The 15,114-nt window shown below is 37.4% G+C and overlaps 1 protein-coding gene across 2 annotated transcripts in view; it reads left to right on the forward strand.

Annotated features, from left to right (window-relative positions):
- The window catches only part of LOC120952637 (vesicle-fusing ATPase 1-like), a 43,614-nt gene that overhangs the window by 11,545 nt on the left and 16,955 nt on the right, over positions 1-15,114 (forward strand). For both annotated transcript variants that reach the window (XM_040372064.2, XM_040372063.2), the window contains exons 4-6: positions 12,954-13,178; positions 13,261-13,918; positions 14,057-14,581. In XM_040372064.2, the coding sequence (XP_040227998.1) occupies positions 12,954-13,178; positions 13,261-13,918; positions 14,057-14,581 (1,408 nt within the window). The remainder of the gene's footprint in view (positions 1-12,953; positions 13,179-13,260; positions 13,919-14,056; positions 14,582-15,114) is intronic.

The following is a 15,114-nucleotide window of genomic DNA, read 5'->3' on the forward strand; positions in this document are numbered from 1 at the left end:
AGCACATCACCAAATGACATACTAGTAGGGAGGCCATTATTGTTTCTCATAGAGTTTATGTAATTCCAAAACGCTCGAGGATTTGAACGGAAACAAGATTGAAGACGCAAAACATATAATTTATGGCGATATCTGTTATATGATCTGTAAGCGGATGCTACATATTTAAATAACCTACGCGTGTACGGTGAACGCCAAGTCCGGTAAGCACGTGTGTCCCGATTTCGATCCCTAAGCAGAGAGCGCAGATGGCGGTCGGACCATGGAGGGGAAGGAGGTGGTCTGAAGGGAGGAGAACAGGAGTTTAAGGAAGTGATAAGGATAGCATTGAACTGTGTTACAGCCTCATTGATGGACGTACATTCAAACAAAAATGACCAATCAATAGAGGAAAAAATTACACACAGCCTAGCATAGTCAGCCTTCTTATAATTATAAATAGGACTAAGATTAACACTTTGCGCAGAAACAGGTAAGTTGGCAGTGGATAGATATTCAGCCATTTGGGTAGTGCAAAAAAAAATGGACGCATCTGGGTAAGAGAAAATTAGAGTTGTTATAGATTAAGAAAGGTGAATGAAAAGGCGATAAATTTCCCATGCCAGAAATCGAAGACATTCTCGACAGCTTGGGTAAATCCCAATACTTCACAATACTTGATTTTAGGTCTGGATTTCACCAGATTGAAATGCACCCCGATTATCGTGAAAAAACGGCATTCTCTACTAATTATGGCCATTTTCAATTCACTAGAATGCCATTTGGGCTAAAAAATGCACCGGCCACATTTCAACGAGCGATGAATAACATCCTATCGAATCTCATTGGTAGAGTTAGCTACGTTTACTTGGACAATATCGTCATCATAGGAAACAGTTTAGAATCACATTTGGAAAATGTTTCAACAGTATTTGCACGATTATCACAATTTAACCTTAAAATTCAATTAGACAAATGTGAATTTTTAAGAAGGGAAACTAAATTCATTGGCCACATCATTTCCCCTGAAGGCATAAAACCTAATCCAGATAAATATAAAAAAATATTAGAATGGCCATTACCTACAAACGAAAAACAAATACGACAATTTCTTGGAATGTCCGGGTATTATCGCCGCTTCATTAAAGATTATTCTAAAATATCAAAACCTCTTACTAAATATTTAAAAAAGGATCAGATTATAAATACCACAGACCCAGAATACATAGAATCATTCAGCAAATTTAAAAAAAATAATAGCCTCTGCGATACTTGCGTATCCTGATTTCTCTTTACCCTTTATACTCACTACTGACGCAAGTAATTTTGCCGTAGGTGCAGTACTCTCCCAGATCCAAAACAAACTCGAATAGCCAATCGCGTTTGCTTGTCGAACACTGAATAGAGCAGAGAGTAATTATTCTACCATCGAGAAAAAAGCTCTAGCAATCATTAGGGCGATTCGAAACTACAAACCTTACAGGGTTTTCAATGATATTATTGACGTGTTCAGCGAGTTGTTGATTCGTTCGGGCATATAATTGACTCTTTCAGCGAGATATTGATTTGTTCGGAAGCAGGCGTTGACAAGTTCGGCGATACTATAGAGCTGTCACTTTCGTACCCCTTGGACTGCAGCTTGGATCATTCTCATCAGAAGGTAAACAAACGGTTTTCGTAAAAATATGTTTGTTTTAACTAATTCATGAATTAAACAGCTTGGGAAATGATTATTAGCTACTTTTAGGACTTTTCAGAATGAAAAATTGAACCCTGCGGCACAGTGTGTAAACAAAACAAATGACAACATTACAGAATTGCTGAACTTGTCAACGCCTGCTTACGAACAATTCAATATCTCGCTGAAAGTGTCAATTATATGCCCGAACGAATCAACAACTCGCTGAACATGTCAATAATATCATTGAAAACCCTGTATCTTTTCGGAAATCATCCTTCATCAATTCTTCATTCAACCATTTATCAAAACATGCATGAAAAATAATAGAATTCTAAATTGGAGGTTAGAGTTAGAGAATTATCAATATTCTGTAGTATATAGTGTAAGGGAAAGCTAATGTAGTTGCAGATGCTCTAAGCAGAAAAACTGAACTTCCCAGTGAGAGTAACGCACAAAACATAAATATTACAGAAACAGTTCATTCAGCAGATACATCAGACTATTTTTTTGAAAGGCCCGTGAATTATTACCACAATCAAATAATATTCGAGCAATGCGATCAAGATCAGGATTTAATAGAAACTCGTTTCCCACATTATAGAAGAACTATTATAAAAAGAACAGAATACGATGGAAATATGATAACAAACATTCTGCAAAAGTACCATAATGGAAAACAAAAGGCAATATAATTCGAAAATGTCTCACACCATTAATACAAAATTCGTTCAAGAATCATTTTAACTGCTGCGGTTATATGATTATGACACACTCACAAGTCAAAGATGTGGCGTCAATCGAAGAACAAAACCAGCTCATATCAAAGGAACACGAAAGGGCTCACCGGGGCATAAACGAAGTCGAAAGCCAAATGAAGAGATCATTTTTCTTCCCCAAAATAAAAGCATATCAAATCAGCAGTCAACACGTGCATCGTATTCAATGAACACAAATATGAGCGGAAGCCGTATAATATCAAGATCTCGCCGAGACCGATCACCAAAAAGCCAATGGAACGCGTTCACATGGATATTTTTCCATTAACTCGAAAAGTTTTCATTCAATAGTGCGTTTTCGAAATTCGCACAAATGATACCAATTGAAACTAAAAACTTGATAGATGTTAAAAGTGCACTAACAAAATATTTCGGTAGTTTTGGAACTCCAATGCAAATAGTCACTGATCATGAAACGAAGTTCAGATCAGTACAATTAAAAAATTTCTTGAGCAGTTTAGGCGTTTCACTGACATACGCATCATCCTCAGAAAGCAACGGCCAGTTTGAAAAAATGCATTCGTCAATAATAGAAATCTACAACACAAAAAAGCACAAATTTTTAGACATGAATACGATAGATATCATCGCCATATCGATTTCATTGTACAACGCGACTGTTCATACAGCAACAGGCTACACCCCAAACGAAATATTGTTCAACCAATTGAATCACACAAATCCCATTGTTGTGTTTGCCTATATGCGATATCGAGCAGTCATTAACAGTTTTGCCGGTCGTTAATTTTAACAGGAATGAGCAACAAATGAATTCAGTTAAACCAAAATTATCTTTAAACGACTGTTGAAAAGAGTTCATTTATTCGCGATGCCGGTTAATGTAACCGGTATACGGTAATTTGTCAATTGTTGCACACTCAAGGGAACAGTGAATGTATTTCATATGTTTGAGATGGATAAAATTTCAATATTATTGTTATGTATGTCTATTATGCATGATAATTGCTTAAAAAATAATATGTATATTTCATTTGAGGCACGATAATTATGAATAATGTCAAGAATTACTGATTTTTTAACCTTTTCAAAAATCCAATCGTTACACACTTACGAAAACTCTGAATTGTTTTATTGCACTCTTTGAACCCAATTATTGCACACTTTCCAACTCACTGAAATACACCAAAACAAGTCCTGAAGTTGATATTTTCTTTGGAATAGTGTTTAGAACAATACGAAACGCAGCTACATTACAGGGTTTCTACAATTAATTGGTTGGTGACCATAATTTTTTGGTTGCTACCCATATTTTTTTAATGTGGTCCCACGATATATTGGTCGGTTTCCAGAATTTTTTGGTTCAATTGTATTGATATCCAATCCGACGATACCAATAAATTAAAGAAACGAACCAAAAATCTATGGGATACCATAAATAAATCGTGAGACGAGCCCAATAAAATATGGGAACCGTCCAATAAATCGTGGGATACCCTGTAAAGGCCGGGCTACATTGATCGTACTCTCTGGTGTAATTTCAATTTTCACTAGCGCATCTGGCGGCGGCTGGAGGAAGCTTTTTTTGGTCATCAAGGGAATGGTCGTGCCGGATCTCAAATTTAAGTTGGTTTTTCATCGTTTTTTGATGGGAAAATGAAATACTTGCACAACATATTTATCTATCAATTGCATAGCTTTTTCAGTCCAGTTTAAGTAAAAAACATGAAAAAATAACATATTTTCTGAATCGGCTACAAATTGTTTAGCATAATGCTTCGGTCAGCCGCCGTCAGATGCGCTAGTGAAAATCGAAATTACACCAGAGAGTACGATCAATCCCGCTGTACAATGCGACAGGCGAAATCATGGCGTTCGAAGAATTTAATCATGCCTTCCTTTTCTCTCCAACGGCTAATTGAACAATCAGCTCTTCGAGCTACCCGTCCCTGGCTCCACCTCATACCCATGAGCGCGCTGTCGAAGGTTTGGATGTGTTGGTGCGTCAGACGGCCAATCGCTGTCAGCCGTCGTCCGTGCTTTTTCCCTCCATAGGGCTATCTCTTTCTGTCGTGTGGACAATGCTGTGGCGCTTAAAAAAACCGTTAACAAACATTGCGGCGATGAAGTTGCATTTTCAAAAATCAAACCAAAAAAGCGCAATGAGTTCAAACGCTGAGACGTAAAAATGACTAAGGAATCGCCAGCTCACGCGCAGAACCCTAATTCGCATTATCACGTTCATCCCGGCGCTGATTTTCATCAACTTTCCTTTCCGCCGGTATCTAGAACGCAAGCTGATTGTGAAACCGGTATACTGGAAAGTTCACTGGCAGTCCCTGGGGCCTGCCATCGAACTGAACGTGCAAGGAATAAGCATAACTTTGTTAAGGCCGGGCTACATTGATCGTACTGGCAAGTGTAATTTTGATTTTCACTAGCGCATCTGGCGGCGGCTGGTGAAAGCTTTTTTTGGTCGTCGGAGGAATGGTCGTGTTGGATCTCAAAATTAATTAGTTTTTTCATCGTTTTTTGATGCAAAAACTGTTGAAATACTTGCACAACATATTTATCTATCAATTACAAAGCTTTTCCAGTCCAGTTAAAGTAAAAAACATGGAAAAATAAAGTATTTTCTGGGGCGGCTCCAAATTGTTTGGCAAAATGCTTCGGTCAGCCGACGCCAGATGCGCTAGTGAAAATCGAAATTACACTTGCGATTACGATCAATGTAGCCCGGCCCTAATATTTGACCTCGTTCCCTGGGCTGGGCACGACCATTCCCTCGATGACCAAAAAAAAGCTTCCATCAGCCGCCGTCAGATGCGCTATTGAAAAAATTGAAATTACACTAGCGAAAACGGACAATGTCTCTTGGCCTTTAGACAATAAATAAAAATCAAAAGGCATTTGAAGCGCAAACAAAAATGATGAAGAACCTTGTAAATTCGATGATGCGAGCCTATTCTATAGTTCCAAATTGAAGTTGGCCACGAATGAGTGGGGTGGAGGGCTAGGAGGTAGATATGATGAGTTGAGGATTTCTTTATTATTTTTGTGATAACCGCATTTGTCATATCGATTATGAGGCCAGCACTTTTCAAAATAATTAAAAATCATTCAAAATCAAACAATCAACAGCAATGTACTATCACTCGGACAGGGAATTATTGACCGTACAGAAGACGCACACTCTTAAAAATGTTTGCCGAATCTCGGTTTGCCGAGATCTGCAATACTAAGATCTCGGCAAAGATCTCAGTTAAATTTCTGTTGCCTCGAATAAAAAAATGCAAATGAAATTTTATTTCATCGTTTACGTTTGACCGAGATTTTCGGTTAGAGCAAACCGAGATTTCGGCAAAATATAAAAACCATCTTGTTTTTTTATTTTAGTGATTTTATTTTCGTAACGAGGTACAGGTAAAATAAAGAAAGAATATTATTTTTTGAGAGAAATAGCCATAGCGGCTTGTGCTCATGATGGTCGGTGTACAAAATTGTGCAGCATGATACCACCATTGTAGTAGGGCGGCAGGAAGACACCCTACCCTTGTGAGAGTTTGGTTGTGATGGGATGCATAGGAACGGGCGCCGGTTTAACCACCGGGGCACAGCATCTGGATGTGGTACAGGAAAGATGAGCCGGATATGGAGCGGGCACTGGTACAGGCACGGTTCTGTAAAGTGGACAGAGGGAAAAAGCCTGAGTGAACCCTGATTAGACATTACGTGGTCGAGTGTTAGAATACTTACCTCGTGAAGAAGACCGAAAATGAGACCTGGAAATCTGAACGGTCCGGCAAAGGTTGATCCAATGCCCGCGTACACACGACGCCTACGGGCTTGCCCATGCCCGAATGTAGAGCAGATAGCTTACGATTATATCTTCACCTTGAGCACCATAAGCTAGCTTTCCGGAAAGCAGTACAACCGCTGCTACCTGATACGCACAAATTTTTAACACTTTGACCACCGGCCTGACGTCACAGATTTTCGAGTGAACATGTAGCGCATCGCAAAAGAGCGATGAGAGGGACAATTTTTCGTGCGATTGTTATCACTCTTTTGTTTCGTTGCGATAATCGGCGGTAGCACATGTCGTTCTCGTTCTCTCTTTCCTACATCATTTGTTCTCAAGAGAATCACTGAGCGTCAAATACAAAACTGAGTGGTGAGCGGTTCGGCTCGGTAACGGTCGAGTGGATTCCGGAACGCAAACCCAACCATCAAAACTGAAGCTATTTAAAAAAAATTTAAAAAAAGAGAATACTTTTTATTCGTAAGGAGCAGACTTTCTCTTGATTTTGTATGACTTTGGCTGTTTTGGACATCACGTGTGGACGCAGGCAACTGAACTGCCCTGAGCGACGTATGGATGAGCACAGACTACGTACGTTGACAAAGTTTCCTAGCCTCAACCTCACTCCATACCCGTGCCTAATCGCACGCTACTGTTGCTCGGTTTTTTTCACGCTATTTGACTCATTTTAACTTATTTTTCACACTTTTAAATTCACATCACAAAATCACTTTGAAAAGTGTTCGTTTGTAGCACGAGATTAACAAAATGGTGAATGACAGATAGAAAACCGGGTAAAAGTAAGGCTCAGCCCTCTACGTTACGCTAGCGTTACGCGTAACGCCTGTTAATCACAAACCCAAGCAACATTTTTGAACGTTTGTTTTAACCGCCGTGGATGAGCAATTTAATAGATAATCATGTCTTATTATTGTTTACTTTTATATGATAATTAGAAAAGCTTTGTTGATAATTAGAAAAGTTGTCACAACTTCAAGAATTATAATTTTAAGAATCTTATAAATAAAAGATGTAAATAATAAAAAAAATGATTATTTATTTATTTACCCAGTTATTGATAAAGTAGTATAATGAAATACTTACAAGTATTTATTAACTTCATTAACCTCATTTTAAAAAGAGCCCTTGCATCTAAAGTAATTTTTATTCAAAATGGCCAGAAACATAGATTGAAAAGGTAATAGTTATATTTCATATATATAATTTAATTAAAAATATTTTAATATTTTATGTTTTCTAATCATAGAAAATGTTACTCCAATTGAAAGCTTTTGGGGTGTTCATGAGCTTCCTTCTTTCAGACTTTTTTTCATTAATCATAATGCAACAATGAAAAATATTAAACCTGTTATTTAATTGTTATTTAAAAATTAAATTTCCTTGAAATCGGTTCATCTTACAGCAATTAACTTTTTTTTCATCTCAATTTAAAATATTTTTTATTCAAATAATGTACACTGGTCGGTCGCCTGGATGACAAAACTGTAGTAAAAATGCTGCTTGGGAATATTTTAAGGGATGTAACGCTTCTCCAATGTAACGTAGAGGGCTGAGCCTTACTTTTACCGTATCGTGCCCGTATCCCCTCAGAATTCGATGATCAAGTGTAAACCGCCAGGCTCCTCACACCAAGTGTCAAAGTGCCGTATACAACACAACAACAATCCGGCTCTTTGTATGGGAGTTAGAAAATCATTTTTAAATTAAATTTAGTGTAACATCTGAACGATTTTTAAGTCTTAAAACCTATTCTCATACCACCATAAGGTGTGTGCAAAGTTTCGTTGAAAATGATCCAGCCGTTTCGGAGTTTGCTCGCAACAAACACCGTGACACGAGATTTTTATACATATAGATTGAGTCTAAAACTGCAAAAGCAAGACAATCTTATTTCTGCTACAAATTTAGAACAACAACAAATAAAAAAAAATAATGCATTTTCCGGAGTGTCAGAAGTATCAAGAAGGTTTCTTCTTGCAAGCAGAGTTTTCAGTTGACTATGCTTGTGATCTTTTATTTTAACTACAAAACCATATTCATGAAAGGTTTGCTAAAGTAAAATGTAAAGCTTCTGAAATGAGAATTTTTCAAAATCTATTTGAAGCCGTTTTTGCGGATTGTCCCAATGCGTGCGAACAGACGGCGTCCACGGGCCTGCCCACGCTCGAATGCAGAACCGATGGCATACGATTCTATCTTCACCATTAACATGAGAGGGACAGAGCTTATACCCCGAACATACCCGAAAGGTGTGCATGCTTCACTCATCAGGATCTAAAGGCAAGGACAAGGCAAAAGAGACACAGAAAAAAATCCTCACGGCTACACATGTCCTCTAGACGCGTTGTCTATGCGTCTCGCTCGGTATCACAGCGGCATACGGCAGGTAAGCACTACAAATGCTGCTACCTGATACGCACACATGTTTATCGAACACAACTATTCGGTTCGACTCGGTAAACTTCACGAGGATGCCGGAACAAAAGGGCGCAGACTTTTTCATGATTTTGTATGACTTCGGCTGTTTTGGACTACGCGTGTAGGCGCTCGCAATGAGTTGCATACATGAGAACACAACAATTTGCAACAATGAGAACAAACATGTTCTCACATGAAATTTGTGAAAATAAGCTAAAAATCCAATTTGAAAGACAAACATATGGAATCAATATTAATATTTCTTTTCATCTCCATTAACTGACTGTTGCTTTTGATCATGGATCGTAATGTGGTATGTTTTGAGATAGTCACGGTATGTTCGATTTTGACACGGTTGCCATGTAGTAACTTTGAACTCGCGTTGGCCAGGGTGGCCTTCAAACATTGTTAAGGAAGGTCATCGTTTGCTGAATTAAGCAGAACTGAGGTGGATACTGTTTCGAAGCGGACTTTCGACACTTGATCGTCCAGGCAATCATTGAAACCATTAGGAGGTTTTCCTTACTTTAGTTGGAGTTTAGAAGCCTTACCTTGGGCAGGGAAACAAAACAAAACTCTTTAAATGAGAAGTCGATAGATGTAGGATGGGCATAGTCCTATCCTGACAGTCCGAACGAATCTGACCTGCCATGATCGGAGTTGGTTTTATTTATACTCAAAAGAAGTTAAGGGTTTCTCACATTTGTTTCCGGATTGTATGCTGGAAAGTTTTTGTTTTCACTCAGCTAGTTACGTTTGTCTTTTGTTGACAAGAACGATGGTTCTTGTCACTAAGTTCCTGTTTTGGGTTTAATGCTTATACTGTTCCTGCTTTGGGTTATAATGCATAAACTGTTCCTGCTTATGTTGTACGTTTCGGTTGGTTCTGTTAAGTGTGTCACAATTGTTTTTATATGAACGGTATGGTCTGAATTCTTCTGGTTGCGTTCCTATGGTATGATCTGATTTGCTGAGTGTGTTATAGTGAATGTGTTGCAATGGTGTGATTTGGGTTTACAATGTGTCTATAGTTGATATTGTGTATTATAATAAGTTCTGTATAGCAGATATGCTACAGTAATATGTAACCTTCGGTTGATATTCTGTTGCTACAAGTCTAAAAGCCGCTTTGCGCTTCGCGCTGCTTCAACGGTTCAAAGTTGAAGATATCAAAGGAACGAGTTCTACTGTTTTTTAATCAGCATTTGGACAATTGAGGGTTGAAAGAAGTATTTTGATAGATGGATGTGTGTAGCTATGAAGACAAAAATTAAAGCTACGGGCTAGGGTTGCTTGCAAGCTTTCTTTGGTAATGTAAGTATTTTGCTACACAAATTAAACACGGTAGGGTAAATGTACCAATAGTGGTGCAATTTGTAGTGGTATCGATATGTTTTAATGGATTTAAAGTGTCAGGAAGGACATTTTCTGAATATTTTAACACATATCAATTGTAATATGTGTTATCTTCGCAATCACAACCATTTTCACCTTGAAATACATCAAATCTACGAAAAAATACAATTTTTTGTGGCTGCTTCGTTGTACCTATAATGGTGGTATGGTTCCTATAGTCGTCTTATTGTGTTCTTATAGTGGTGGTAAACAAAGATGCATCAAAAACGGTGTATAATATCAATGAAACTTAGTTTAGAAGCTGTTTTCGTGTGAATAGCAAGGATTACTGCCATAATATTGGTTTCTTCCGTAATTTGATCGTAAAAAAAATGTATAAATTTGATCGATGAAACTATTGACTAAAGTACTGCATCACACCTGTCGTCAAACTAAACCCGGAAGAGTGTGCTTGATTTGAAGTCAATTTTTCATTCAGGCAGATAAGCGAATTTTGGCCTGTTTTTGATAAATTTCCTACATAAAACTCATTTCTGTTGCTTATTTTAGTGAAAACAGTACGACATGTCGAAAATATCCTCGAAAAAATCTAAAACGACCCGTTTTTATTGATTTTATAACTATAACCACTATAGGAACATGCCTGTTTTGTGTACCTATAATGGCACTATGGTAAAAAACACTTAAAAATGCATAAATATGGTCAAAAGGCAAATAATTTTGGTAAAACAATAATATTTCATAACAGTTATGTTGAAAAACTAGTAATTGCGTGGTTATGTGGTCATTTAGAACGTTAACAGAAAAATGAGTTTCGTTATGAAATCCTAAGGATTTTGGAAAAATGTTGACTCATTTCACAAAATAATGGATTTTTCGGTCACTAAGTAACGGAATGGCCCCATTTAAATTTTAAACCCTTTGTAAAAGGCTAAAGAACATTTCACACTAACGTAAATAACTTAATAACTTTTAATTTGCCGTATGAACCGCATTTTAGTGCAATACCACCACTATTGGTACTACCACCACTATAGGTACATTTACCCTATTTAATCGTACTAGTAAAATGGATTCAATCGAAGCCATTTGGACTCCAACTGAGTGATCCCATTTCAGTCAGAGCAATCTGGGTCTAGATTGGAAGAAGCTGGATTCGAAACATAATTTTTTCGGGGTCGGATTCGCATTAAGAATGTAAGAGTCGGAGCGAATTTACGAATTTAATCAGAAGCTCCCTACACTATCACTCACTATGTTTTTTGCTGCTTGGGGATCCTTATGCGGACATCCAGGCTTTCTCTATTTTAGTTTCTTTCTCTTCCATGTCGGAATCAGAGTTAGGATACATTTCCATCGTGGGAGAGTGCCAAACAGAACGGTATGCAAGAGTAAAGGTTATGCTTACCTGTATACTTAATTGACGAATACAAATACACTACACGCTCTAACACATGATCGACCTAGACACTGCTCCGTTTTCGTAACTTATCATGTCGCACACAATCGGAACACTAACTTCACATGCGCTATGATTCAAACACTAAGGGGCACACTATAAGGCCAATTATGTGACTCAATCATTTGAGAAAAAGTGTTCAAAACGCAGATTTAATTTTATGATGCGTGTTTAGCATAACTATTTTTCTCTTGTTTGACACTTTAAACTGAACGAAGCATGTTGACATACATTTGCATTACGGGGACATTAATTCAAATGGGGATCAGTTTTTGTCAAACAGTTTTGTGTCAGATCAGAGTAACGGAATGTGTTCTATTTTGCGGTTTTCTATCACTTACTTACTTATCCGGCGCTACAACCGCTTTGCGGTCTTGGCCTGCCTCAGGAGTGCCCGAAACCGCTCACGGTCTCGCGCCTTCGTCTGCCAGTCCGTTATCCCGGCCTTAATGGCGGCCGCCTCCACGCCATCTTGCCACCTCAATTTGGGCCTACCACGCCTCCTATGTCCTTGTGGACGGCCTAAAAAGACTTTACGGGCTGGGTCGTCCGTTTCCATGCGTACATGTCCAGCAAACCGGAGCCTGGCGAGCTTAATACGCTGTACGACAGTGAGGTCGCCGTACATCTCGTATAGCTCGTCATTATATCGGCTCCTCCATTGCCCTTCCACAAATTGGATACATTAGCGGTTTTCTATTGATGTAGTTAATTTCAAACACACTCATTTCGTGTAATTACAATCGGAAATTAATAATTATCATTTATTACAATAAAAATTGAGGGATTAAAAATGTGTTAAAATTAACAAATAAACTCCATGCGTTTGCGATGCCCAATTCTATCAATTTTTAACGACTCTGGTTAATTTTTAACGGCTGTTAATTTTTAACTTTTTATCTCGCGATGCCGGCTATTTATTCAAACGGGGACCAGTTTTTGTTAAACAGCTTTCTGTTAGATGAGAGTGACGGAATGTGTTCTATTTTGCGGTTTTTTTTTATTGATGTAGTTAATTTCAACCACACTTATTGCATGTAATTACAATCAGAAATTAATAATTATCATTTATTACAATAAAAATTGAGGGAATAAAAAATGTCCAAGGAGTAAAACTATAAAACAGTTACACTTGAGAAAAGATTTGAGAAACTGGTGCTGTGATAGACTAAGTCCCCATAATAAAATGCAATATCATACAACGAGTTTAATCCGTACCAGCGCCTTACTCGTTATGCGGGAGACTTGTTGTTTCCAGGATCATAAATGTGCTGGTATAAGTGATAGTAGTTGGTAGATCATGCCTTGATGAAATATTAGTATCAAAACACTTTTCCAATATTTTTCAACAATACTCCTACAGGTAATATTTTCATATTAAATAATTCATGGTACTTTAAATCAGATTTACGTTATCGGGTTAACAAAACTTGTGAAGTCTCTAACGACCTTCTATAATAGCGATAATTTAATATAATACCGATAAAATTATATTTTTTACAGATATATTGATCTATCTACAGCACCTGGTCAGCATTTCATTTTTTACATCGAACGTACGGTTTCTGGTGAAATTAATCCTGGAACCATAGGGTTTTCATTACTTCAACGGAAGTGGGCGACACTTTCAATCAATCAAGACATTAGCGTCAAACCATATCATTTCGAACGATCATCTGAAGTTCTCTGCAGTATTGCTCTTGAGGTAGATTTTCTACAGAAAAAAACGTAAGTATTAGCATGTTTACTCTAGATTTTTAATCTTACAAGTCCAGCTCTTCATTGTTTTTTTTTCTCTCAAAATTTTCAGTGTAACACATGAGCCATACGATAGTGATCAAATGGCAAGAGACTTTTTGCTTCAGTTTGCAGGATTAGCTGTTACGGTTGGACAGCCATTGGTTTTCAGTTTTCAAGATAAAAAATTGCTATGCCTAGCAGTGAAAACTCTTGAGGTAATTGATGCCGCAGCCATGGCTGGTGGTGCATCATCCAGTGGATCTGGTAACGGTCCGGTAGAACCTAAACGAGTAAATTTTGGTCGATTGCTTGCAAACACTGTTGTGACGTTTGAAAAAGCTGAAAGCTCTGGGTTAAATCTTGTTGGACGTTCTAAAGGTCGGGTAACGGCTGTGAGACAGTCTATCATTAATCCTGATTGGGATTTTGGAAGAATGGGCATTGGTGGATTGGATCGTGAATTTAATGCGATATTTCGACGTGCTTTTGCTTCGCGTGTTTTCCCACCAGAGGTGGTTGAACAACTGGGATGTAAACACGTAAAGGGCATTCTTCTATATGGACCTCCTGGTACTGGTAAAACACTTATGGCGCGACAAATTGGAACAATGTTAAATGCTCGAGAACCAAAGATAGTAAATGGTCCGCAGATTTTAGATAAATATGTCGGTGAATCAGAAGCTAATGTGCGTCGACTATTCGCTGATGCCGAAGAGGAAGAAAAAAGAGTAAGTAGATATTTAATAAGAAAAATGCAATAAACTTATTCCGTTAAACATTATTCTAATCACGAATGCTTCTAATTGTATTTATGCATTAAGAACGGATTATTTCTAAAATCTTATTAATTTAAAACTACTTTTCAGCTTGGACCAGCAAGTGGTTTACACATAATAATTTTCGATGAAATAGATGCAATTTGTAAAGCTCGTGGTACTGTCGGCGGAAATTCTGGTGTGCATGATACGGTTGTCAACCAACTGTTGGCAAAAATAGATGGTGTTGAGCAATTAAACAACATTTTGGTAATTGGAATGACCAATCGAAGAGATATGATAGACGAAGCATTGTTAAGACCTGGTCGTCTAGAAGTTCAAATGGAAATCAGTCTTCCTAATGAAGAAGGTCGTGTGCAAATTTTGAATATACATACTAGACGCATGAAGGAGTTTAAAAAGTTAGCTCCTGACGTAGACTTGCGCGAGCTTGGTCAAAAGACTAAAAATTTTAGCGGTGCTGAACTGGAAGGATTGGTACGTGCAGCGCAATCAACCGCAATGAATAGACTAATAAAAGCAGCTTCGAAGGTCGAAGTGGATCCTGCGGCCATGGAAAAGTTGATGGTCACTAGAGAAGATTTCTTACATGCCTTTGAAAACGATATCAAACCTGTAAGTATTTATAATTTACATCTTATGGTTCATAAATTCCTGACATTTATTATTATTATTAATTATTTTTAATCATCAGTTTTGAACCGTTATCAACTAAATTAATAAAGCTATGATGTCAATTCCAAATCATTTATAGCATTTATTTTTGCAGAGTTTGGTTTGTGTTTTGAAAACATTAATTAATTTAAAAAATAATGCTTTTGATATTTAAAGAATATATTACAATTATTGTTATAAAACTCATAAACCAAAAAATAAATAACAACAATTTTTACTAATCTTTCCATATGTGTGTGTATGATGTTATAGTTATGATAGGACCCTAAATTTATTTTTTAAATACAGGGTTTGCACGATTTATTAATCGGTGTCCACAATTTTTTGGGCTCGTCTCATGATTTATTTATCGTGTCCCATTGATTTAGATCATTTATTGGTATCGTCCGATTGGACATCAATTCAATTGAACCAAAAATTCTGGGAAACTTTGTCCTAAATTTTAGGACAATTTTTTCATGATTAAAAAATCG

Source organism: Anopheles coluzzii, chromosome 2, assembly GCF_943734685.1.
Source record: "Anopheles coluzzii chromosome 2, AcolN3, whole genome shotgun sequence".
NCBI classification, from domain to species: domain Eukaryota; kingdom Metazoa; phylum Arthropoda; class Insecta; order Diptera; family Culicidae; genus Anopheles; species Anopheles coluzzii.